At 48.1% G+C, this 24,097-nt stretch overlaps 1 protein-coding gene across 1 annotated transcript in view; it reads left to right on the forward strand.

Annotated features, from left to right (window-relative positions):
• Positions 1–24,097, forward strand: part of ADSS1 (adenylosuccinate synthase 1) — a 438,091-nt gene that overhangs the window by 320,989 nt on the left and 93,005 nt on the right. The window contains exons 6-7 of the mRNA XM_069207315.1: positions 9,858–9,965; positions 10,117–10,198. Of these exons, the coding sequence (XP_069063416.1) occupies positions 9,858–9,965; positions 10,117–10,198 (190 nt within the window). The remainder of the gene's footprint in view (positions 1–9,857; positions 9,966–10,116; positions 10,199–24,097) is intronic.

A 24,097-nucleotide genomic window follows, 5' to 3' on the forward strand; every position in this document is an offset into this window, starting at 1 on the left:
AGTGTTTAATAGTTGAGCATTCAAGTGCTTATAATTATTGTGATTTTGCTGAAAGGCAAAGGTAATTGCTCAATCGAATGATAATAATTATTGTTATGTTGCTGAAAGACTCTGTGTTATTTGTAGTTCTGTTGTTTTTTATTTGTTTTTGGTGTTAGAAATTCCTGAACCAAACCCTGACGCACCTTTCTTAGAACAACAGTGACACTCCTTTGTGAACCAGCGTTTTTGTTTCTCTTCCCTTCCCAAATCCCTGTTCCCAATCCTTTCCCCAGAGACTATTCGCTCGTTCCCTGTTCAGTTCAGATACGAGATAATAGTGTTTAGGGGTGAGGGTTTTATTCTCTTCGCTCCAGCGGAACCTGGAATTCAGGTGAGTGGACATGGTCTTGTGTATCTATGTGATGTTACCTTGCACATGCAAATGTCCCTTACAACCTCCCCTCTGAGCAGAACTAAGGACACCAAAATGCAGTGTGTGGGATGCACAAAACTCTCAATGTGGACACATTCCTGTCTGTTGCTTACATTACAGTTTGGCAAATAAGTTTATGTTGCCAATCACAGACTGGCTTACTCCACCAGTTACTGTCAACATAAAGAACCATAAGTCTCATACGTTTGCTGGAGAAGATGCTTTCAAACATGTGTCAGATAAGGAATGATGTCACTGTACACAGAACATCTAAATATTCAGTGCAGATGAACATTCTCACATTGGCATAGCACCAACGTAGCAAGTCTGATATATCAGTTGCTTCACAATTGTGCAGTTTGCCACAGTCACCGGTAAGGAAGCCTACATTCACTACACACATTAGTGACATATCATCACATCTAACCCAATCATGACCAGGGCCATAATTTGGGAAACGGTCCCTCATGTCATTGTGAAAATGCTGGCAATCTCTCTCTTTGCAAGCAGCCATGTGTCTGCCCACAACAGTAATTGCCTTGAGAGGAGGAATCAAGTGGCATGATATAGCTCACAGCAAACCACCACACACAGCAACAGACACAGTCTGACCAACTTATGTCTAAAAAAATCATCATGGGCTTTGGATGTGTTTCTTCCTCACAGTTGTTGGCATACAAAATAGCTGGAAAGTAAAGAGGTGAAACCACAACAGTATCTTAAAAAAATGACTTACCCCTTTTTGCTGCGGTTGGACCCTCATCTGCCCATCAAGCTCCAGGTAAGTGATGCAAGGATGTGGGCTATCTCAGCTTGCGGTGTTCCTGCCATGATCACTGGGAAGACTGACTGACTTGGTTCTCAATGATTTTCTGGTGGCACGACGCAGGTCTTCCCAACTCTTCAAACAGTGCAGGCTACTTTGCTTGTGGACCCACAGGGCCTTCTTTGCGATGGTCTTCCATATCTCCCGCTTTTGATGGGCGTTGACCTATATAGATGGCATAAAAGAACAGGAAAAGGCAATTCAGTGTCACTGTTGGGCAGTACTGCTGGGACAGCATTATAATTTTTTTACCAGTACACACATACATTTACAAAACAGTTACAATTTCTTTTTTTTTAAAACAGTCATAGGTAGAGTGGAAATACTGATTCGCAGTGATCTCTTGTGCACCAGCTACACTTGCTAGATCCTCATATTAGCTACTCAGGCCTACGACATAATCTTGGCCAGAACTATGCAACCAATTCTGTTGTGTGAACCACCCCTGATCACTCAAAATCATTGTGAGCTACTGAGGACCAAACCACCTGTGCAGTCCTTGCACCTACATCAGTTTCCGGCCTAAACTCCCAAGAGTCAGAACCCATGGTCTGCATCACATACAGTGACAAAGGGCAAAAGAGGAGTGTTGCTATGTGTCAATGAGAACAGGGATTTGTGGGTTATTTTTACAAGTGCGAATTCAAATGGGACAGTCTGGGATGGATGATAGTGAGCCACTGTCATCTGAACTTGCTGCAACTAAAATAAGGCTATCTATATGTGGTACCATCACAGGTTGAAATTTTACAGAGCTAAATTATGCATAATGCGTGCTGGACTCCCATGTGGCAGTACACCATCAGACAACCCTGGACCCTCTACATTTTTCAAACAACATCACTGTCATTTCAACATTGGCTGTACGTTGTTCGTCATACAACTGGTGTACTGTATACTGGCCAGTGTCAGTCAGTGGCCTGCAGTTTGTGTGCGGAAATAGGATTTGTGTGTGACATAGACACACATTACAGCTTCTACTGTCAGGTGGCTTAACATTGCCTCAAGCACAGACAATTCAAACATTGGTCGCAAAAATCAGTCCCAGATACATCCTTCTGTCAACTCAAAGCACAACAGCCACATTACCAAAAAGGAAACAAATATTCTGTGAACCACAAATGAAGAGGTTACTCAGTCAGACATTCCCCAAACAGCCATGTACCTGTTCCTTTGGGTTCCCACAGAGTTGGCTGTAGAGGTCCAGAACCTCCCTGGCAAGAAGCTCTAGCTCGTCAGGGGAGAAGACAGAGGCCATGTCACCTATGTTGGCCGGCGTCCTGGCTCCCAGAGGTCAATAACAGCAGCAAAAATCAAGGAGGTCTTGATGGCTGCAGTGTTAGGAGCCAAGTAATTTTTTTATACAGCACGGCATACAAGTTCATGATGGATGCGATCTGTGACAGAGACGGACACAGCCACTGGCTTTCGTGCATGGCCATCACACACGAAAGCCTATGGCAGGGCCCATTGTGGAGGTTACTGTAGGAAAGTACCATCTTGCCTGGCATGTTACCCCCATTTCTTACTTGTGTGTGTCAGTTTGTTTTTGCCTGTCTCACTGGGATCCTGTTAGCCAGGACCCCAGTGCTCATAGTTGTGGCCTGAATGTGTTCCCTGTGTGGTGCCTAACTGTGTCACTGAGGTTCTGCTAATCAGAAACTCAGTGCTTATGCTCTCTCTGCCTGTAAAATTGTCACTGCAGGCTAGTGACCATTTTTACCAATTTTGATTGGCACACTGGAACCCCCTTATAATTCCCTAGTATATGGTACCTAGGTACCCAGGGTATTGGGGTTCCAGGAGATCCCTATGGGCTGCAGCATTTCTTTTGCCACCCATAGGGAGCTCAGACAATTCTTACACAGGACTGCCACTGCAGCTTGAGTGAAATAACGTCCACGTTATTTCACAGCCATTTTACACTACACTTAAGTAACTTATAAGTCACCCATATGTCTAACGCTCACTTTGTGAAGGTTAGGTGCAAAGTTACTAAGTGTGAGGGCCCCCTGGCACTAGCCAAGGTGCCCCCACATAGTTCAGAGCAATTTCCCCAGACTTTGTGAGTGGGGGGACACCATTACACGCGTGCACTACATTTGGTCAATACCTATATGTAGCTTCACAATGGTAACTCCGAATATGGCCATGTGACATGTCTAAGATCAGGGAATTGTCCCCCCATGCCAAATATGGTATTGGGGTGCCAATCCCATGCATCCCCGGGGCTCCAGCATGGATCCCGGGAACTGCCAGACCAGCTCTCTGGGGTTTTCACTGCAGCAACCTCTGCTGCCAACCCACAGACAGGCTTCTGCCTTCCTGGGGTCAGGGCAGCCCAGTCCCAGGAAGGCAGAACAAAGGATTTCCTCTGAGAGAGGGTGTTACACCCTCTCCCTTTGGAAATAGGTGTTAAGGGCTGGGGAGGAGTAGCCTCCCCCAGCCTCTGGAAATGCTTTTAAGGGCACAGATGGTGCCCTCCTTGCATAAGCCAGTCTACACAGGTTCAGGGATCCCCCAGCCCCTGCTCTGGCGTGAAACTGGACAAAGGAAAGGGGAGTGACCACTCCCCTGTCCATCACCACCCCAGTGGTGGTGCCCAGAGCTCCTCCAGTGTGTCCCAGACCTCTGCCATCCTGAATGCAGAGGTGTGAGGGCACAATGGAGGCCTCTGAGTGGTCAGTGCCAGCAGGTGACGTCAGAGACCCCTCCTGATAGGTGATTACCTGACTAGGTGGCCAAACCTCCTCTGAGGGCTATTTAGGGTCTCTCCTGTGGGCTTCTCATCAGATAACAAATGAAAGAGCTCACCAGAGTTCCTCTGCATCTCCCTCTTCGACTTCTGCCAAGGATCGACCACTGACTGCTCCAGGACACCTGCAAAACTGCAACAAAGTAGCAAGAAGACTACCAGCGACATTGTAGCTCCTAATCCTGCCAGCTTTCTCGAATGTTTCCTGGTGGTACATGCTCTGGGGGCTGTCTGCCTTCACCCTGCACTGGAAGCCAAGAAGAAATATCCTGTGGGTTGATGGAGTCTTCCCCCTGCTAACGCAGGCACTAAACTTCTGTTTCACCAGTTCTCTGGGTCCCCTCTCATCGTGTAGAGCGTGGTCCCTGGAACACAGGAGCTGGATCCAAGTGACCCCGACAATCCAGTGGTCCATCAGTCCAAATTTGGTGTAGGTAAGTCCTTGCCTCCCTACGCCAGACAGCAATCCTGTGTACTGTGTGAACTGTAGCTGCTAGGGCTTCTGTGCACTTTTGCAGGGAATCCTTTGTGCACAGCACAGCCCAGGTCCCCAGCACTCCATCCTGCATTGCTCAACTCGCTGAGTTGACCACCAGCTTCGTGGGACCCTCCTTTGTAGTGTTGAGACGACCGCTGTGCTCAGTTTTCTTGAACCCATGTTCAGGTACTTCTGCAGATGCTGCCTGCTTTAGCGTGGGCTTTCTGTGTTGCTGAGCACCCCCTCTGTTCCCTCATCCAAGGGGCGACCTCCTGGTCCTTCCTGGGCCCAGGCAGCATCCAATTTCTTCAACCCCTACCTTTGCAGCTAGCAAGGCTTGTTTGTGGTCTTTCTGCATGGAAACAACTCTGCATCCTCCAGCATGCCATGGGACATCTTCTGTGTAAAGGAGAAATTCCTGGCATCTTCCGTTGTTGCAGAATCTTCAGCTTCTTCCACCCAGAGGCAGCCATTTTGCACCTTCATCCGGGGTTTAGAGGGCTCCTGCCCCCCCGGACACTTTTGTGACTCTTGGACTTGGTCCCCTTCCTTTACAGGTCCCCAGGTCCAGGAATCCGTCTTCAGTGCTTTGCAGTCAGTTGTGGTCTTTGCAGAATCTCCTATCACGACTTTAGTGTGTTTCTGGTGAGGTAGGGTTACTTTAGTCCTACTTTTCAGGGTCTTGGGATGGGGTATTGTGGACACCCTTAGTTTTTTCTTACACTCCCAGCGACCCTCTAAACACTAGACTAGGCCTGGGGTCCCTAAGTGGTTCGCATTCAACTTTCTTAGTATATGGTTTGTTGCCACTAGGCCTATTGCATCCTATTGTATTCCACAGTGTTTGCACTACTTTTATAACTGTTTTACTTACCTGACTTTGGTTTGTGTGTATATTTTGTGCATTTTACTTACCTCTTAAGGGAGTATATCCTCTGAGATATTTTTGACACACTGTCACTAAAATAAAGTACCTTTATTTTTAGTAACTCTGAGTATTGTGATTCTTGTGATATAGTGCTATATGATATAAGTGGTATGGTAGGAGCTTTGCATGTCTCCTAGTTCAGCTTAAGCTGCTCTGCTATAGCTACCTCTATCAGCCTAAGCTGCTAGAACACTACTAATCTACTAATAAGGGATAAATGGACCTGGCACAAGGTGTAAGTACCATCAGGTACCCACTATAAGCCAGGCCAGCCTCCTACAGTTATCACCTACTACGTGGCCAACATCCGCTGACGGCTGTTGCCTACGCAATGTCCTGATGGCAAGGTCAGGCAGCCACCATTTTAGGGTGTGTAGTTGCGGATTTTCCAATTGTTTTGTGTCACCAGTACTCAAAGTGGAGGCTAGTACATTTCTAACAGTTTAACCCCTGCAGCATGGTTTGCACAGATGAAAACTCCAGTCCTGACCTTGTAGAGATGTCCTGAAATGCAAAAGGGCAAGTTCAGATTTGTAAGTTACATGTGACTGACATTGAGGCCAACGCAGTGATGAGTACATTGGAGTCTTGGACCCTTCCAAAGCCTAGCAGGCTGCAAGACATTGGATACACAATGGTTCATAATGCACATGATACTGTAATTGATCATCCTATGGACAGTGAAATTTTGCTTGTGTGTGGCTATTAATTCTGCCACAACAAATCTTTTGATGTCTTGGATTCAACAGACAATGACTTGTGTAAGCATTTTCATCAATTCAATGTAGCTATTAGCAGGTGTCAACATGGTTGAAACGCACATGAGATGATATTTTATTCCTAAACATGACATGTTGACTGACAAATGCATTAGATTTTGAGATGTGTGTTTATGGAAGTAAAGGACAGTGTTACAACGTTACATTCCATTTTTGATTGTCAGATCCAGAAACAGAGCTTCATGGTTGTTGTAGTCATCTGTTGACACAATGGACAATACTTGCTTGAAAAATAACTCCCACATATCACTTTCAGTGACAGTATTACAGATTAAAACATGCTTGCAACAGTGAGCCAACCTTTCCCCGCAGGTCGTTCCACCTTTTCTTAATCTCCTCCTGTGTGCACAAGGTTGTTGGCTACTGCATTCACCTTGTCAACTGTTCTGGACCACATTTGCCTTTACTGGGAAATAGCAGTATTTTGTACTTGTGCTCCAAACAATTGTGACTCTACTCTAATGATTTCATCCACCATGACAACTCTTCCTCTGTGAAACAGGGATTTCTTCTCCCTTCCATTGTGATCAATTAAAGAGTGCCCTAAAAGAGGATGGAAGAACAAAAAAAGTAATAGTGAAAAAAACAGAGGGAGAGTAATACAGAGAATAAAAAACCTGTCTCCTGTGTGAAAACTCCTGCATCCAGATATTCTGCTGGATTGTAATGGCAAAGGATCATGGTGTGAAATGCAAGGTGTTTTATAGTGTGTTTTGGAGGTGTTCAATTGTCCAATTTGCAACAGGTGTGGGCTACTGCATCTAAACAATGCCCACAACTATGGTACTATACAAAACGGGTCTCGCTATGAACTCCTGCCTTCATGGGCCTGCCGCTTACACACCACTAGTACGACTGGGAGATCTAAATAGGCTTGGTGGGATGCCACCATCAAGACGACAATGGATTGCTAATCGTCGAGATTGGGGCCCGCCTTGCCGGCTGTGGGATGCAGCTGATGTGATGAAGTACACTCCGTCGTGGTGGTCTGTGGCTCAGTTGCAATATCTAAATATGGCGTGTGGGAAACCACTGAAGTGACAGTCTTTTCGGCCCCACCACGGACACGGCTTGGCAGTAATACCGTAAAGATCTAAATTAGGCCCTTGTGTTCTCAGCCTGTGTCCAACCAAGAATAACAGGGAAGTAAATCTGTCATATTTTTTAGGGGAATATTAGAGCCACACAGGTAGCGGGTAAGCATTGGAGGATTTATTTTGAGGAAAACACCATAATGTGCCCAATAGGTTTTCTTGTTCCTTTTTTAGGGAGTTGCTCTGTTTATGTTCAAAGACACTTGGGCCCTCATTATAAGATTGAAGGTAAATGACGCCTACCGCCGCGACGGCGGCTGCCAAAAGACCATCGCCACAGCTAACAACCGTCCGCCAAATTATGACCACAGCCGGATTTCCGTCACAAGTAGGGCGGAATTCCGATTGTTGCCATACTGGCGGATGGTGTTAAGGTGGAGCTGCTACCACCAGCAGTGTCACACTAGTAGACCGGTACCAGCTGTATACGGCCTGGCGGTGCTCTGCTGGCAGGCGCTGCTGGTGGTAGCAGTGTCCCGTCTTTGCCGGAAGACCCCGTAGATGCAGGTAAGTCGGATTTCTGACAGGGGAGGAGGGTGTGGGGTGTGTGTGTGTGTGGGGGGGCGGGGTTGTGTGCATGAATGTGTGAGTGTGTGCATGAATGCTAATGTGTTTCTAGTGTTGTATGCATGTGTGAGAATGTGTGTATGAATGGAAATGTGAATGCATGTTTGCATGTCAGTGTGAATGTGTGTACGGATGTGTGCAAGAATGTATGGATGCATGCATGAATGAATGCATGTATGCCTGTGTGAGTGAGTGTCTGTATGAGTGGTGCATGTCTGCCAGTGTGCGTGAATGGAGGGTGGGGAATGGAAGTGGGGAGCGTGGATGGGGGATGGGGGCATCTGGGGAGTGTTTGGGGGGTGGGTGAGCCTGCTACCAGTGACAGGGAATAATTTCCCTGTCACTGGTAGGGCCTACCGCCATGGTTTTCATGGCATTACGAACGCCACGAAAACCATGGCGGTAGGCAGGGTCAAAATGCCGCCGTCAGTACAATAGCAGCCACCGGGCTGGAGATTGTTATATCTGGCCCGGTGGCTGTTACCACCATGGCAGTTGTAGTGGTATATTGGCGGGTTGCCTGCAGCAAACCCGCCAATGTCATAATGTGGAGGGTTGTACCGCCAGCCTGTTGGCGGTACTACCGCCACATTATCACGGACCGCCGGGGTCATAATGACACCCTTAGTTTTTAATTGTTCCTTGTATATGCTCTTTTCTCCTTTTTGCAGAGTCTTTTACAGTTTTATTCATTGTCAGAAAGTAGGTCGCAAATTTGTCAAATCCTTTTTAGCATAAGATTTGCAATGGAAGTATTCATTGACTTAAGTTGTCTTGTCCCTTTCTCTACTGAAGGATCTCTTGGATATAAGCAGAGTGAGGGCTCTGGGTCTGTAAAAGGTGCTATAGAGTGAACGTATTTTAGTTTGTCCTCCCACTCCCAGTACTGCCCTCTTCCATCTGAAAGGTCAAGAGGCTTTATGTAGGTATCATAAAGGTAATCCCACCCATGTCAGGTCCCACTCCCTGTACTGCACTCTTCCACCTGAAAGGTCGAGAGGCCTTATGTAGGTATATTGAAGGTAATGCCACCCACGCCTCTCTTTGGTCAGAGAAGGGAATGGCCTCATGTAATTCCCTAGTACATTTTGGCTCTTGCAGAAATAGAAGGAAAAGCCCTATCTCCACTCAGTATCACAGGGAGACTCTTCTTCTCTCAAACATGCGGAAGGTAAAGGCCATGATATGGAAGGAGACCCCAGACGGCATTCGGGCACTGGAAGCGGTGCTTCAGACCATGCGGTGTGAGATCCAATGAGCCATTGCATTTTCCTGATAACTGGGGACGTGTGCAAGGCTGGTTGTCCACAGGATTTATCCAAAAGGTGTGCATGTTTGGGTTTGAAAAGTAGGTCTGTGAGGCTGCAGAAGTGTAGATCCTACTGACCCTTGAAGATGTGCCTTAGAAACAACCCAGACAACATCTGAGACAATATAAGAATATGTTGTGAAAAGGAGACATGATCAAATAAACAAATAAACAAGTGCATGTTTCTCACCGACAGCAGCTATTATCTGAAGAAAGGACACATGCAGTCTCAAAAGATGAACCATTGTACTATAACTATTAACATTTTGTTCATGTAACAGTTTTTTTTATACATTCTTAAGTAGGTCAACAGAGCTAAAACTTTAAGTAAAATGTTCATTAAACACAAACATTTACACATATACATAATATGTATTAAAGGTAGAACCATAATAATTTTGGGTAGATTGACACAGTAGTACTAGGATCCCCTGCTTTGCAAAGCGTCTCAGTGGGTTAATTGCACACAACAGGCTTCTTGTATGGTCATCTTGTACAACTTCCTTCTATCAAGTTTGAATCCTGTCAGCACCTACTCATACTTTCTTATATCAATTTTTTTTATAAATTGCATGTTACACTGAGAGTTAGTAAGGAAACAAAGAAAAAATATGGTTTGAGAAAAAGTTAATAATATTGTAAAATTATTCTATTTTATGTTAACAGTCCTATTTATTGTTTAATGTATGCACATTTGTTTCCTCAGTATTGGAACTACAAAAAAGGGAATTGGACCAACATATTCATCTAAAGCATCAAGAACAGGTCTCCGTGTGTGTGACCTGCTTGCTGATTTCAAAGAGTTTTCTCAAAGGTAAAGTTCAACACTTTTCAGAAGTAAGTTTATAGCTGAAAACCGTTCCCAGCTATTACCTCAGTTATGCTTTCTTACCTTAAATGTATTCAAAGTTGTTTTACAACGTTATAGATTCTTCATCACCATATGTATTCTGATGTCATCACAGGTTTAAGAATCTAGCACACCAGTACCAGTCCATGTTTCCAAGCTTGGTCGTGGACATAGAGGGGGAGCTAGAAAAATTAAAGGTACCTCTTTTGCTTAATATAAAACAATATAAGTTGATGTTATTTGATGAACTGCTTTTATTTTATTTTGCAATTCCTCATTAGGCTTCAGCAGGGAGAATGATTTCCAGGGGTGACCACTAGAGCTGAGGGCCAGTATATGTAGTTACGGACTGCATTCTGGGCAATCTGATAGGCTTCCTTGCTCAACAACAACTTAATGAACGCGCAACTGAAGTGATTTTGCTCATTGGCAGAAGAAGTGAAGGGCCAAGTGCAGGCAGTGGGAGGCAGGTGGGGGTCAGTGCTAGGTCAATAACCCCTACCCCACTCCCCCACTGGCACCGCAGTGACAGCCTCAGCTATCAAAAACAGACACTCCCCTCAGCCTGGGAAAAGTGATGTTTAATTTTTAATGTTTTACTTACTCTTGCATTCCCTAGGGATATTTGATTTTTTCTGGATGGTGTGTTTCTGTAGTTTTTTTCATGCAACATAATGTTCATGCTCAGTGCACGCCATGATAAGAGTCACTTCAATGTATCTGTTTGAGTTCCGGTAATGGGCCAGTGTTTAAGGCAGTGTGAATTTCTCACAGTGCCCGTCAGTGGGTTATAAAGAGGGTAAGAATACTTGTTCATCCAATCCTTGGCCTCTCTGCATAGCACACAGAACACTTGTTTGGCACACCAATTGTAATGGTGCTGCTAATTGAAAGTGTGAGAAGGAGGTACACAAATGTCAAAATGCTGACAGAGCAAAAGTTAGAGAAAATGCATACTTAAAGGTGAGTGGATGCATCGTGTATGTGAGGGGTGAAGTATAGTAAGTATGTGTAGGAGAGATTGTACGTAGGATGCAGAAAAGGAAAGAGATGAGATGTGAGTTATGCAGATGGAGTGTGTCAGAAAGGTATGAAGTAAAGGAGTGGGACTGTCTAACAGAGAAACTTCAGAAGAGAGGTGTGTGAATAGGGAAACGGGAATGATTGACACACTAGGAAGACCACAAACATTTGAAATGGGGTACCTGGGGCTATAGTAAGCCTGAAGTGGGGTGTAGCATGGTGGCTCTCCCCTTTTAAAAGGGCATGGCCATGGGAGATGGGGCTGTGTGAGCCCCTCCTGTTTTAAATAAAATACAGACCTGGGGTATGGGGCCTGCAAGGCCTAATAAGACTCGAGGAGGACGGCCTATGCAGCCCCTCCACGTTTAAAAAAGGACAGCCCCAGGTGATGGGGTCCCCAGGGCCACAAGGGGCTCGAGGAGGGGAGCCACTTGGCCACCCTCCTCTTTTAAAAAACAGACGGCCCTGGGAGATGGGGTCCCTGGGGCTTCAGAAGTCTCAGGAGGGGGCCACATGATCCCCCTCCCTTTCTAAAAAAATGCACCGCCCAGGGGAATGGGCTCATCAGGCCTAATAATGCTTGGGGAGGGGAGCCACGCTTTGATAAAAAGATCTGTTTTTGTTTAAATTCACTGAAAAAAACAAGGTTAAAGTGACAATATAGTTAGGTCATAACTGATGTCATAGGACATGTCATGAGTGATGTAATTTGTGAAGTCATAAGCAGTGCGTGGTGGAGGTGTAAGCTATAGTTACTCTGATAACTTTAACTGGTGAATTTCTGTGTTTTTGTTTTTAATTCAAAACGTGAATGTTGTCACTGACATATTCACCTTTAACTGTCACTGTCACCTGTCACTTTAACCTTTTGTTTTTTTTCAATGAAAATATATATATATATATACTACAGGCTGGTGATAGCCACACCTAGTTATAGCTAGGATTCCCATGTATAGGAATTCCTCAGATTTTTGTACACTTATAACTTTAACCCACTTGACAAATTTCCACAAAACTTTCCAGACTTATTGATTTTTCTACATTGGCGCAGGATGGAAAGTTTTGCAGTGATTGGTCAATGGGGTACAAGGATAAAAGGTGGTCCAAAAGTATTTTTGGGCACCAGTGCATTGTAACGTAATATAAAGTGGATTTGTAAAGTGCTGCTTGTCATCTGTGAGGGTGTCCAGGTGCTGACCATAGACTTTGTGCTCATGTGTAGAGGCCAAACTCATAGTCGGATTTCCACAAAATTTGTCAGGATTGCATATTAAGGTGTATTAGATGTGTATTTTTTAAATTATAAACTATTTTAACTTTGTAGTATCTGTTGTTGTGGTACTTTTAGAAAATGACACTGTATTTTGCAGTATTTCGCAAGATTACTGAGGTGAATAGCGATGCCAAGTCATTATGTGGGTGGCTAATGACTGCCTTTACAAAAGTTAAAGGCAGCCATGTTGTTTTTAAGTGCACTTTGGTTGTGTTCTGTGTTACGCCCTTAGACAAAGGTAAGTATTTGGTTTGATATTTTCACTTTATTAAAATGGTAATAGGTACAGAAAAATATTTATACGTTTCTATAATTTTTTTTTAAAGTATGGAGAACCACAGTAGTTTAAAAAAAAAAAAAATGCTAAACATAAAAAACACTATTCAACACTATATTTTACAAGTATAGTGTACTATAGTGTTTTTTCAATTTATAACTTGTTTACATGTTTACAAAAAAGTACACAGAGTACTGGGGTAATACTTACAAATTACTGCGCTGCTTAAAATTTTTTACAAAATGTGGAGCTCTCTGTGAACTGCTGTAAAAATATATAGAAAATTATAAATACTTTTCTCTAGCTGTTATCACTTTCATAAAGTGGTAATAGGTAGGGTAGAACATGAAAACCTAATTCTTACCTAGCTATAAGGCTCTAACCCAGAACGCAGCAATAGTGTGCTGAAAATGAAATGGCTCCCTTTTACATTTTGTAAAGACAGCCAATAACATACTGCCTTCTTATCAGCATGTACTTTAGTATACTGTAAAGGTATAGTGCTATATCGTAGCACAACATAGTAGTAAGTATTTTAACAGTTACAACTTTACCACTATTTACATTACTTACACCTGATACCAAAAATTGGCATTCACAGCTCCTAATCTATATTCCTTACACAGTACATGTACATCCTTACAGATTGTATGCCATCCAATTGTATGCCATTCTACTGTGCCCTTTTCCACACCACGCTACTCTATTCTACCCCACTCTCTCTACCCCCCTTAACTATACACTATTCCACCATACTCCATTTGACACTACATCACTCCACTCTATGGCACTCCACTCAATGCCAACCTACTCTCTGATATTCCACTGTATGCAGCTACACTCTACGTCACTCCCCCTGTGTGTCACTCCAGTTACCCCACTTCACTATGTCAATACACTATGGCCCTCATTACAACCCTGGCGGTAAATCCCTCTTACCGCCATGCTGAACGCCGCCAACATACCGGGGCGGCGGCGGAAATCCGCTACAGTTATTACGACCCACATCTCGGAATCCGCCACAATACAGACACCCACACAAGTCCGCCACACCAAAGGTCAGTGATAAACTGCTGATACCAAAACCTACACCGTCACGCCAACAGGAATACGCCCACACTATCACGACCCATGAATCAACGCGGCAGTCTTTCAACCGCAGTAATCCATTGGCGGTACACAGCACAGCGCTCAAAATACACACACGCTTACAAAACACAACTACATTGGACAATTCGAAATACACACACTTGATACACATACACCCACCTCACCCACACACTCACACCACTATAAAACACACACCCACATTACCCACGAACCCTTACAATGAATTTTTTTTTTAAAAGCTGAGAGAGAGAGAATAGCAAACACAACACCAGCATCCACAGGCACACAACACCATCACTCATACAACATCCACGTACCTCAAACAACACACCCCAACACAACACATCACACAGCGCAACAAACGTCACCTCACACATCACCCACACCACTTTATGGCACCTCAAAGACACCCAGGTTTTCTGAGGAGGAGCTCAGGGTCATGGTGGAGGAAATCATCCGGGTAGAGTCACAGCTATTCGGATCACAGGTGCAGCACACCTCCATTGCTAGGAAGATGGAGCTATGGGGGAGAATCGTCGACAGGGTCAACGCAGTGGGACAGCATCCAAGAACACAGGATGACATCAGGAAGAGGTGGAACGACCTACGGGGGAAGGTGCGTTCAGTGGTATCCAGACACCAGATTGCTGTACAGAGGACTGGCGGTGGACCCCCACCTCCTCCCTCACAACTAACAACATGGGAGGAGCAAGTCTTGGCAATACTGCATCCTGAGGGCCTTGCAGGAGTAGTAGGAGGACTGGACTCTGGTAAGTCATACCTTATTTACCATATCCCTCCACCCCACCTGCATGCCATCACATACCCCCACCCTCACCCTCACCCCCATCACTCCAACACCTCATATATGCCACACTATCACAACCCAGCCATCCCAATACCAAGCCCTGCATGCAACACCTATGCATGGACCCCCATCACCAAAGCATGTCCAGTACAGATACCCACCCAGACCCCAAAACACTAATCACACAAGGGCAAACACAATAATGCAAGCACAGGAGTAGAGGGTAACTCACCCAATGCACAAGATGGCACACACAGATACTAAAACTCTGCATTTACACCCCAACAGGACCCATACCCAACGTCACTGGACAGGAGGTGCCAGACATATCCAGTCCCCCCACAGAAGAGGCCCACAGTTATGACAGCAGCTCTGCACGCCTGGATCAAGATGACCAGCCCAGCCCATCCGGGACCTCTGGAAAGTCTGTTCCCCTGCCACAGTCACAAGCCACCACAGACCCTCCCCCCTCAGGAAACACCACCACAGCACCCACCCAGCGGGCCCATGCCACTGTCCCCAAGACACATCAGTCAGTAGTGTGTCCACCACTACAGGGACCCCAGGCAAACCCACCAACCCAAGACAATCAGGGACCTGATGTCACGGTTTTCACTGGGCTTACCGTCGAAGTTAATGAGGGTTGGGGAACGACCCCGATTCCGGCAGGTTCTGCTCTGGCCAGGTAGGGGCGACCCCTTCCGGTAGCCACGGTGCTGTTTGACAATAGCAAGCCACTACAGTCCGTGCCCTCCAGAAGGAGTCCCAGAGGAAAAACCCCAAAAGGGTAAAAAACCTCCAGCAGGAACTCCCTGAAACAGAAGGAGGACACAAGGGTGTTAGAACTGAAGATCCGAGGATACAGGAAAACTGGAGACGAAGACAGGTCAGGAAACACTGGATCCACAAGAGGAAACCAGCCGGAGCGTGACTACCACCAAAGGAGTGTTGCAACGCAATGAGCAAGCAGCTGAATTCCCCTTATATACCCCTAGACAGGAAGTAGGAAACAGGAAGTAGAAACACCACCATCTTGGATTGGGGAAAAGAGTATAGCATAGAATAAAGAACATGCGTCCAACAAAGAGAAACAATGCATGCTGGGAAGAGAGGAAGTGGGCAGCATGCTGGGAAAGGGAAAAGGCATGCATATAAACACCACCATGTGCAGTTATCCGGCTTTTGCCTGTGACTACTGGTAAGTGGTGAAGCAGAAAGTTACCTAAAAGCCTGAATGTAAAGCGCACTAAATGCGCTATGCGTGGCAGGATCTAGACCCAACTCGGGGTCTTATCTCCTGCCACGTCTGCCCCTGCGGCAGAAACAAAAGAAGGGGGCGCGGCGAGTGCCACGACCCCTGGCCGGACTTGCGGCTTCCCCCGTGGCCTGTCCGCAAGCCGCGGCTTCCCCCGCGGCCTGCATGCAGACCGCGGTGTTCATCAAATGCCGCGGCCGCGGCGGCGTGACACCTGAGGTCAGTGGGCACACAGTTCAGGGGACAGAGGCACAGGACAACAGGGAAGCTGGGAGGACTGCTGTGCGACAGGGGGAGGACAGGCCTAGGGAACCCACTCTCCACGAGGCACTCTCCAACATCATGGGAGCATGCCACCATTTACAGGAGACCATGGGCACGTTACTGGCCAAGTTTCAGGAGACCCAGCAGCTGCAGGAGGAACACTACCTTGGGATCAGAGAGGACTTGAAGTCCATTAACGCCACCCTGGTCACCATTGCGGGGGTGCTGGCAGACCTGGCCAACACCATGAGGGACACAGTGGCACACAAATGGGCCCCTGACACTAGCCTGGACAATGAACAGCCCTCCACCTCCGCCGGCGCTAGTGGACAGGAGGCACTGCCACAGGACCAACAGGCCACCAGCACCCCACCTCCTGCAGAAGGAGAACCACCCCGCAAATGGTCCCTGAGATTTAGAAACAAGACAGAGAACATTGCCAAGACCCCCGCCAGGAAATAAGACCCTCCTGATTGTCACCCTTCTGTCCCACTTTGTCACCCTGTCCACTTTAAACTGCCATTGCTCACCTTCCTATGCCCCCATGGACAATGCACCTGTGAGACCAAGAAACTGATCTCTACCATGGACATTCCTCCACTATCACCCCAGCCCATTGCACACCACTCCACTTATTAGCACAGAAATATTCACCCTTGAATCACAAATCAATCTGGAGTCAGTCTGTACTTTCACAAATGTGTAATTGCAACCTCTCAGAAATATAACAATGTCAATGTTCATGTTCACATACAAATGTTACACAGTTGTTGGGCAGCTGTAGACATAGCAGAGGGCACAAAGTGGGACCCAGATCTGTGAAATGGAAAGGCAAAGTGACATGTCAGGGTCCATACACAGAGGTAAAAAGGCAGATTTATGCTATGGCCTACAGTAGTAGGAGATGTGTAAAGCAGTGCCATCCTCTTACCTGTGTCTCACTGGAAGTATTGCATGATGATGTTGTCTCGGTTGTCTATATCTTCTTCTTCTGCCTCCTCTTCTTCACTGTCCACAGGCTCCGCAGCTGCCACAAGACCAGCATCAGGCCCATCCTTCTGCAGAAAAGGCACCTGACGTCGCAAAGCCAGGTTGTGCAACATACAGCATGCCACGATGATCTGGCACACCTTCTTCGGTGAGTAGTATAGTAGTAGCCGAAGGTGCACTCTATTATCCTCCTAGTTCACCCATGTGCCTCATTGTAGCGTTCCTCTGCCCTTGTCCTGGGATTCCTCACTGGGGTCAGTAGCCATGACAGGTTGGGGTAACCAGAGTCACCTGCAGATATCAAGGGACAACTGTTAGACATCCTCCAAACATTAGGGAATCTCCCATACCCAGACACCTATTCAAACTGTGTGGGGACCTTGGGCTCACCCATTAGCCACACATGGTGCCTCTGGAGTTGCCCCATCACATAAGGGATGCAGCTATTCCTCAAAATGTAAGCGTCATGTACTGAGCCAGGATACTTGGCATTCACATGGGAGATGTACTGGTCTGCCAAACACACCATCTGCACATTTATAGAATGGTAGCTTTTCCGGTTTCTGTACACTTGTTCATTCTTGCGGGGGGGGACAAATGCCACATGTGTAACATCAATGGCACCAATGATATTGGGGATGTGTCCCAGGGCATAAAAGTCACCTTTCACTGTGGGCAGATCCTCCACCTGAGGGAAAACAATGTAGCTGCGCATGTGTTTCAGCAGGGCAGATAACACTCTGGACAACAAGTTAGAGAACATTGGCTGTGATATCCCTGATGCCATGGCCACGGTTCTTTGAAAGGACCCACTTGCCAGGAAATGGAGCACTGACAGGACCTGCACTAGAGGGGGGATTCCTGTGGGATGGCGGATAGCTGACAACAGGTCAGGCTCCAACTGGGCACACAGTTCCTGGATTGTTGCACGATCAAGTCTGTAAGTGATAATGATGTGTCTGTGTTCCTTTGTCGACAGGTCCACCAGGGGTCTGTACACCAGAGGATGCCGCCATCTCATCACCTGCCCCAGCGGACATGCACTATGGAGGAGAAGGGTGAGCAGCGGGTCATACACCACATAGGTTTCACAAGGCTGTTTAGCACAATCGTGAAATTATCTCTGTGTGCCTTTGTCTGTCTGTATTCCTGGCCAAAATAGGTGTGACGCAGTTAGTTGGCCTGCCATGTGGCCCCCTGAAATGGCGGCTGCCTGACCTGTAAGGAGGGACAAGGGGAAATGAGGTAACTCCACTGGCGTTGTGCAGCGTTGCGGTAGGTGGTCGAAGACCGCTGTGCAATTCGGCATTGGTTATCATTGGGCGCTATGGGTTCCAGGAGCCAATGACGATGTACGCCGGCGGTGACGTACGCATCACCGTGGACGTGACCGCCATTTTCTATCTGTTACCTCACTTGATACCTGACCTTCCACAGGAGAAGACCTACACTGCAAGTGCTGCTGTGACCTGCATCTGGAAGCAACAATGGCTACAGTGTCTGGGGAAAGGGCCCCTGCCTTCACTGCGGAGGAGTTGGTGAAACTGGTGGATGGGGTCATCCCCCAGTACACGCTACTCTACGGTCCTCCAGACAAACAGGTGAGTGAACTGTGTGCATGGTGGATGGGACATGATTGCATGGAGTGTTGTGGATGGAAGAGACGGGGGGAGGGACAGGCCATCATGTGAGGATGGTGAGTGTATGTGTTTCTGGGACAGGGTGGGAGGTTTGTGACCAATGTGTGAGAAGAACTGTACGGGAGAGTAACATCCTTTTTTACTTCAGTATTCCTCTAGGTCAGCACCCACCAGAAGAAGGGTATTTGGCGTGCCATCGCCAAGGGTGTGCGGACCCAGGGGGTCTACCATAGACAGAGCACCCACTGCCGGAAAAGATGGGAGGACTTGCGTGGCTGGAGCAAGAAGACAGCGGAGGCCCAGCTGGGGATGACCTCCCAACGTGGAAGGGGTGCCCGTCACACCATGACCCCCCTGATGTACTGGATCCTGGCGGTGGCATATCCTGAGTTGGATGGACACTTGAGGGCATCACAGCAGCCACAAGGGGGTGAGTACACTCTCATTCAGCTGACTCTGCGCGCTTGATGAGGTGTCTGGGTGGGGGAGGTGGGCTGTGGGTTCCCCTAGGCCAGGACAGACGCACAAATTGATTGATTTGCAGGCTCAGTCCCACTCCAACCCCAAAGGTGGTATTTGCCCTCTACACCTAGTCAGGCTCCTATGGGTTCCAGCTGTGCATGAAATGGGTCTAGACAGAGTCCCCCATGGGCATGTGCTTTTCCCCTGCATTTTTAGTGCATGGCTTAGTGCTCCCTGTGTGTTGTGTCGCCCAATGGTAGTGGTGTTGCAGGCATTGTCCATGTGTCTCCTCTGTCTTTCCCCCCCTTTTTGTTTTGTCACCCTGTCCTTGTGTGCATTAGCATCATCTGGCGGAGGAGCATTGGCACCGGAGCAGGAGGGAGCTGCAACCCACATGGCTCTGGAGGATGAATTCACAGAGTCAGAGGGCACCAGTGGGACGGAGGGCGAGAGGAGCTCCACGACGGGGACAGGAGCGACACCAGCGACAGCGACTCCTCCTCTGATGGGAGCTCCCTTGTGGTGGCGGGAACCTGGGTGCCCACCGCAACAACAGGTACAGCCGCCACCCCCCTACCAGGAGGGTGGGCATCTCCTTCACCCCAAGCACCTTAGGCCCTGCCCCAGTCAGCCCTGCTGCTCTCAGTAAGGAGGCTATTGACCTCCTGAGATCCCTCACTGTTGGGCAATCAACCATTTTGAATGCCATCCAGGGTGTTGAGAGGCATTTGCAGCAAACAAATGCATATCTGGAGGGCATTCATTCTGGTGTGGCAGCCCAACAGAGAGCATTTCAGGCTCTGGCCTCAGCACTGATGGCAGCCATTGTCCCTTTGTCCAGCCTCCCCCCTCCAACTTCCTCTACCCAGACCCAATCCCGTCCCTCAGCCAAACCCAAGCACACAATCAGACCAGCATGCGCACTCATCAACACACAAGAGTGGGCATGGCAAACATAAGCACCACACATCCCACAGGCACTCACACAAGCACCATCCCCATGCAGACACACCAACATCCACTGCCTCCACTGTGTCCCCCTCCTCCACGTCCTCCTCCTCCCTCCCTCCCTGTCTTGTCTCCACTCACACCTGTATGCACCATATCTTCATCCACTACCTCCATCACCAGCACGCCCATCACCACACACCGCTCACGTGCAATCACCACCCCCACTACCATTCACACATCCCCTGTGTCCTCTCCCAGTGTGTCTGTGAGCCCTCCCCCAAAGTACACAAACGCAGGCACACACCCACCCAACAGCCATCCACCTCACAACAGACTCCGGCCCATGCATCTTCACCCAAATTCAGCAGACGTACACCTCCTACAACCACTACCTCTTCCTCCACTCCCAAACCCCCTCCAACTTCCCGTCCCAGTGTGCCTAAGAAACTCTTCCTGGCTAACATTGACCTCTTCCCTACACCTCCCCCCCTGTCCTTCCCTTAGGGCCAGGCTGTCCAGGTCCCAGCCCAGCACCTCAGCCACCAAATCCTCCAGCACTGTGGTCTCAGCAAGTCCTGTCACATCGCGGGTGGCACCCATCAGGGCTGTCAGTGTGCCACCTAGCGAGGCCAAGTTTCAGCCCATTCTGGCACCCGCCAAGGTGAAGAAGGTGCCCACATGCCAGAGGGAGAAGCCGCACCAACCTCCCAGCAAGGGCTCCCCGAAGCCAAAAGGGGACAGTGCCAAGGGACCAGCAGCGACATCAAAGGTGGGGAAGGGATACAAGGTGAAGGGCAAGTCAGGACAGGGCACGGAGCCTCTGGCTGAGGGACCAGAGTCACCCCGGAGGCAACCAGAACAGCAACCTGTACGCCTGTGGACACCGCCACCAGCACGCCACCTGCACCCCACCTGCACGGCCACCTGCACCACCACCTGCACGTCTGCTGCCTCAGCAACAGTCTCCAGGACCATCCCCAGTGGGCAGCCGCCCGAGGCTGCAGGGAAGGCCCTCTGTGTCCCTCCACAGGTGCTGACACTTTCACCACCGCCAGCATCTCCGCCACAGACACCGCTGCAACCACCGCAACCAGCCCTGCGACGTGCTCAGGCAGTGCCACCACTGCTGACATGGCTATCATCCCCAGTGGCCAGCCGTCCAACGCTGCAGGAGACATCCTGGACCCTGCACAGCATACATGAGGCACGACACCCAGCACTGTTTGTAACTGCAGGTGGCAGGCGAAGTCACAGCAAGGTGGAGTTTGTCTCTGCCTCCATGGAGTATCATGCTACCTGTTCCCAGGCAATCTCGTGGCACACACACCCAGGTGAGGGAATGGGACCTGCCACACTGCATGTGAAGCACTCTGGGCACAAAGTTCCCTCCAGAACCAGTGGAGAAAAGCATCCACTACCCCAGTCCTTGGCAGGATAAAGCACTCTGGGCACAAAGCCCCCTCCAGAACCAGTGCAGAAAAGCATCCACTACCCCAGCCCTTGGCAGGATAAAGCACTCTGGGCACAAAGCCCCCTCCAGAACCAGTGGAGACTGTTATCCACTTGAGAGAATGTGGCTTTTCACTCCCCAGGATAAAGCAGTGGGCAAACCACCCACCGGAAAGACTTAAGAGACTGTGGCTTTGCACTCCCCAGGATAAAGCAGTGGGCAAACCACCCACTGGAGAGACTTGAGAGACTGTGGCTGTGCACTCCCCAGGATAAAGCAGTGGGAAAACCACCCACTGGAGAGACTTGAGTGACTGTGGCTTTGGACTCCCCAGGATAAAGCAGTGGGCATGGAGCCCCCTTGTGGAACAGTGGCGTCGTCCGTTCATCCGGCTGAGGTGCCCCCCTCCCCCTGAGGTGCCTGTTTATTTTCAATCTGATGCCCCAGCAGTGTTCTCTCCGTTTCGAGTCAGGTATCATGTGTGGGCTTCGCCCATGCATTTTGGGACCACTGGTCCACAGACAATGATTTCAGTACTATCCGGACTTGTGTAGTTGGTGTACATATTTGTATATACTGATATTTATATTTTGGCCTATCTGATTTTTCGATGATTACTCTTGTTACAATCATTTCATTTGGTCCTTGCGTTCTTCCAGGGGATGACGGTGTATATGTAATGTTGCTGCATGTATTTGTGTGTATGGTGTTGTGGGTGAGGGTGGGGGTGTTGCGTGTTGTGTGTGTGTGTCACTCTCTTTTCCCTCCTCCCCTCCCCTGTGTGCAAGGTGCAGCAGTCACCGTGGTCGTAGCCGGCGTCTTTGCTACTCATGATACAAGAGGAGGTAAACCAACATCGGCAGGACCTGTAACTCGGGCTGCATTGGGTCCTGGTTCCTCGTTGGGTGTTGAAAGGTGAGTGGTTTCCGTTCCACAGACTGTTTCCGCCGTGCTTTTGATGGCATTGGTACCGCCCCGTAAAAGGTGGCAGATTGGTGCCTTGTACCGGTGCATTGTGTTCCGCCTGTCTGTTGGCGGTTACCGCCGCAGTGTTTGTTTCTACCACTGTGGCGGTCGGAGTGTTAAAGTGGCTGTCTATGTTGGCGGTTTCCGCCATGGTCGTGATTCCATTTTTTTTTACCGCCGGCCTGTTGCCAGTATTACCGCCAGGGTTGTAATGAGGGCCTATATGCTATTCCACTGTTAGCTATTCCACTGTACACTACTCCACTGTACGGTATTCCACTGTATGCTACTGCACAGTACACCTCTACAGTGTATAGTACTCCACTCTACTCTATGCTCCAGTGTAAGCTACACTACTGTACCCCACTCCACTCTATGCCAATCCACCGTACACCACTCCACTATTGGGTATTCTACTGTATGCTACTGCACGGTACACCTCTACAGTGTACAGTACTCCACTCTATGCTATTTCACTCTACTACAGTACACTCTACACTATTCCACTCCACACCATTCCACTCCATGCCATTCCACTCCACACCTCTAGACTGTACATCACTCCACTGTACACCACTGTACTGTATGCCACTCAACTCTACACAATTCCACTGTATGTTATTTCACTGTATGGCACTCCACTGTACACTACTACATTCTATGCCATTCCAGTTTATACTACCCATTCAAGGCTATTGCACTCTACTACACTTCACTCTGCGCCACTCCACTCTACACTATTCCATTGTATGCTACAACACCATATGCCACTACACTGTATGTCACCCCGCTCTATGGTATTCCACTGTATGTCACTCCACTCTAAACCAGTCCACTGTACGCTATTTCACTGTATGGCACTCAACTGTACACTACTGCACTGTACTCCATTCCAGTTTGCAACACTCTACTCCATCCCACTCCACTCTATGCTGTTTTATTGTATTCTATTCTATTCTATGCCACTAGAGTCTCCGATTTTTTCCACTGCATGCCACTCCACTTTACACCACTCCAGTGTATACTACTCCACTATAGGTTATTCCGCTGTACGCCGCTACACTCTAGGGCACTCCATGCTAAGCCACTTACCTATACCCTATTTAAGGTTCGCCTGTCCACTCTACCCTATTCCACTGTATGCCACTCTACTCTACACCACTGTAGTCAACACTAATACATTCTACATCACTCCACTCTAAACTATTCCAATGTATGCCACACCCCTCAATGCCACTGCAAACACTACACTCTATCCCACTACAGTCTACCACACTCCACTTTAATATATTTCGCTCTACACTACTGCACTCTATGCCACTCCACTCTTCGCCACTCCAGTCTTCACCACTCCACTGTGTGGCACTTCACTCTACACTACTCCATTGTACACTATTTCACTGCATGCCACTCTACTCTATACCACTGTACTGTACTCCACTCCACTCTACAGTACACCACTCTACTCTATTCAACTCTACATTAGTGCACTCTAAGGCACTACAGTCTTCGCCACTCCACTGTGCAACCCTCAATCCTACCCCACTCAACTATATGCTGTTTCGCTGTACGTATATCTACTTCACACCACTGCACTCATGCTATTCCACTTTATGCCACTCTCCTC

This window comes from Pleurodeles waltl, chromosome 9, assembly GCF_031143425.1.
Source record: "Pleurodeles waltl isolate 20211129_DDA chromosome 9, aPleWal1.hap1.20221129, whole genome shotgun sequence".
In the NCBI taxonomy this organism is placed as follows: Eukaryota; Metazoa; Chordata; class Amphibia; order Caudata; family Salamandridae; genus Pleurodeles; species Pleurodeles waltl.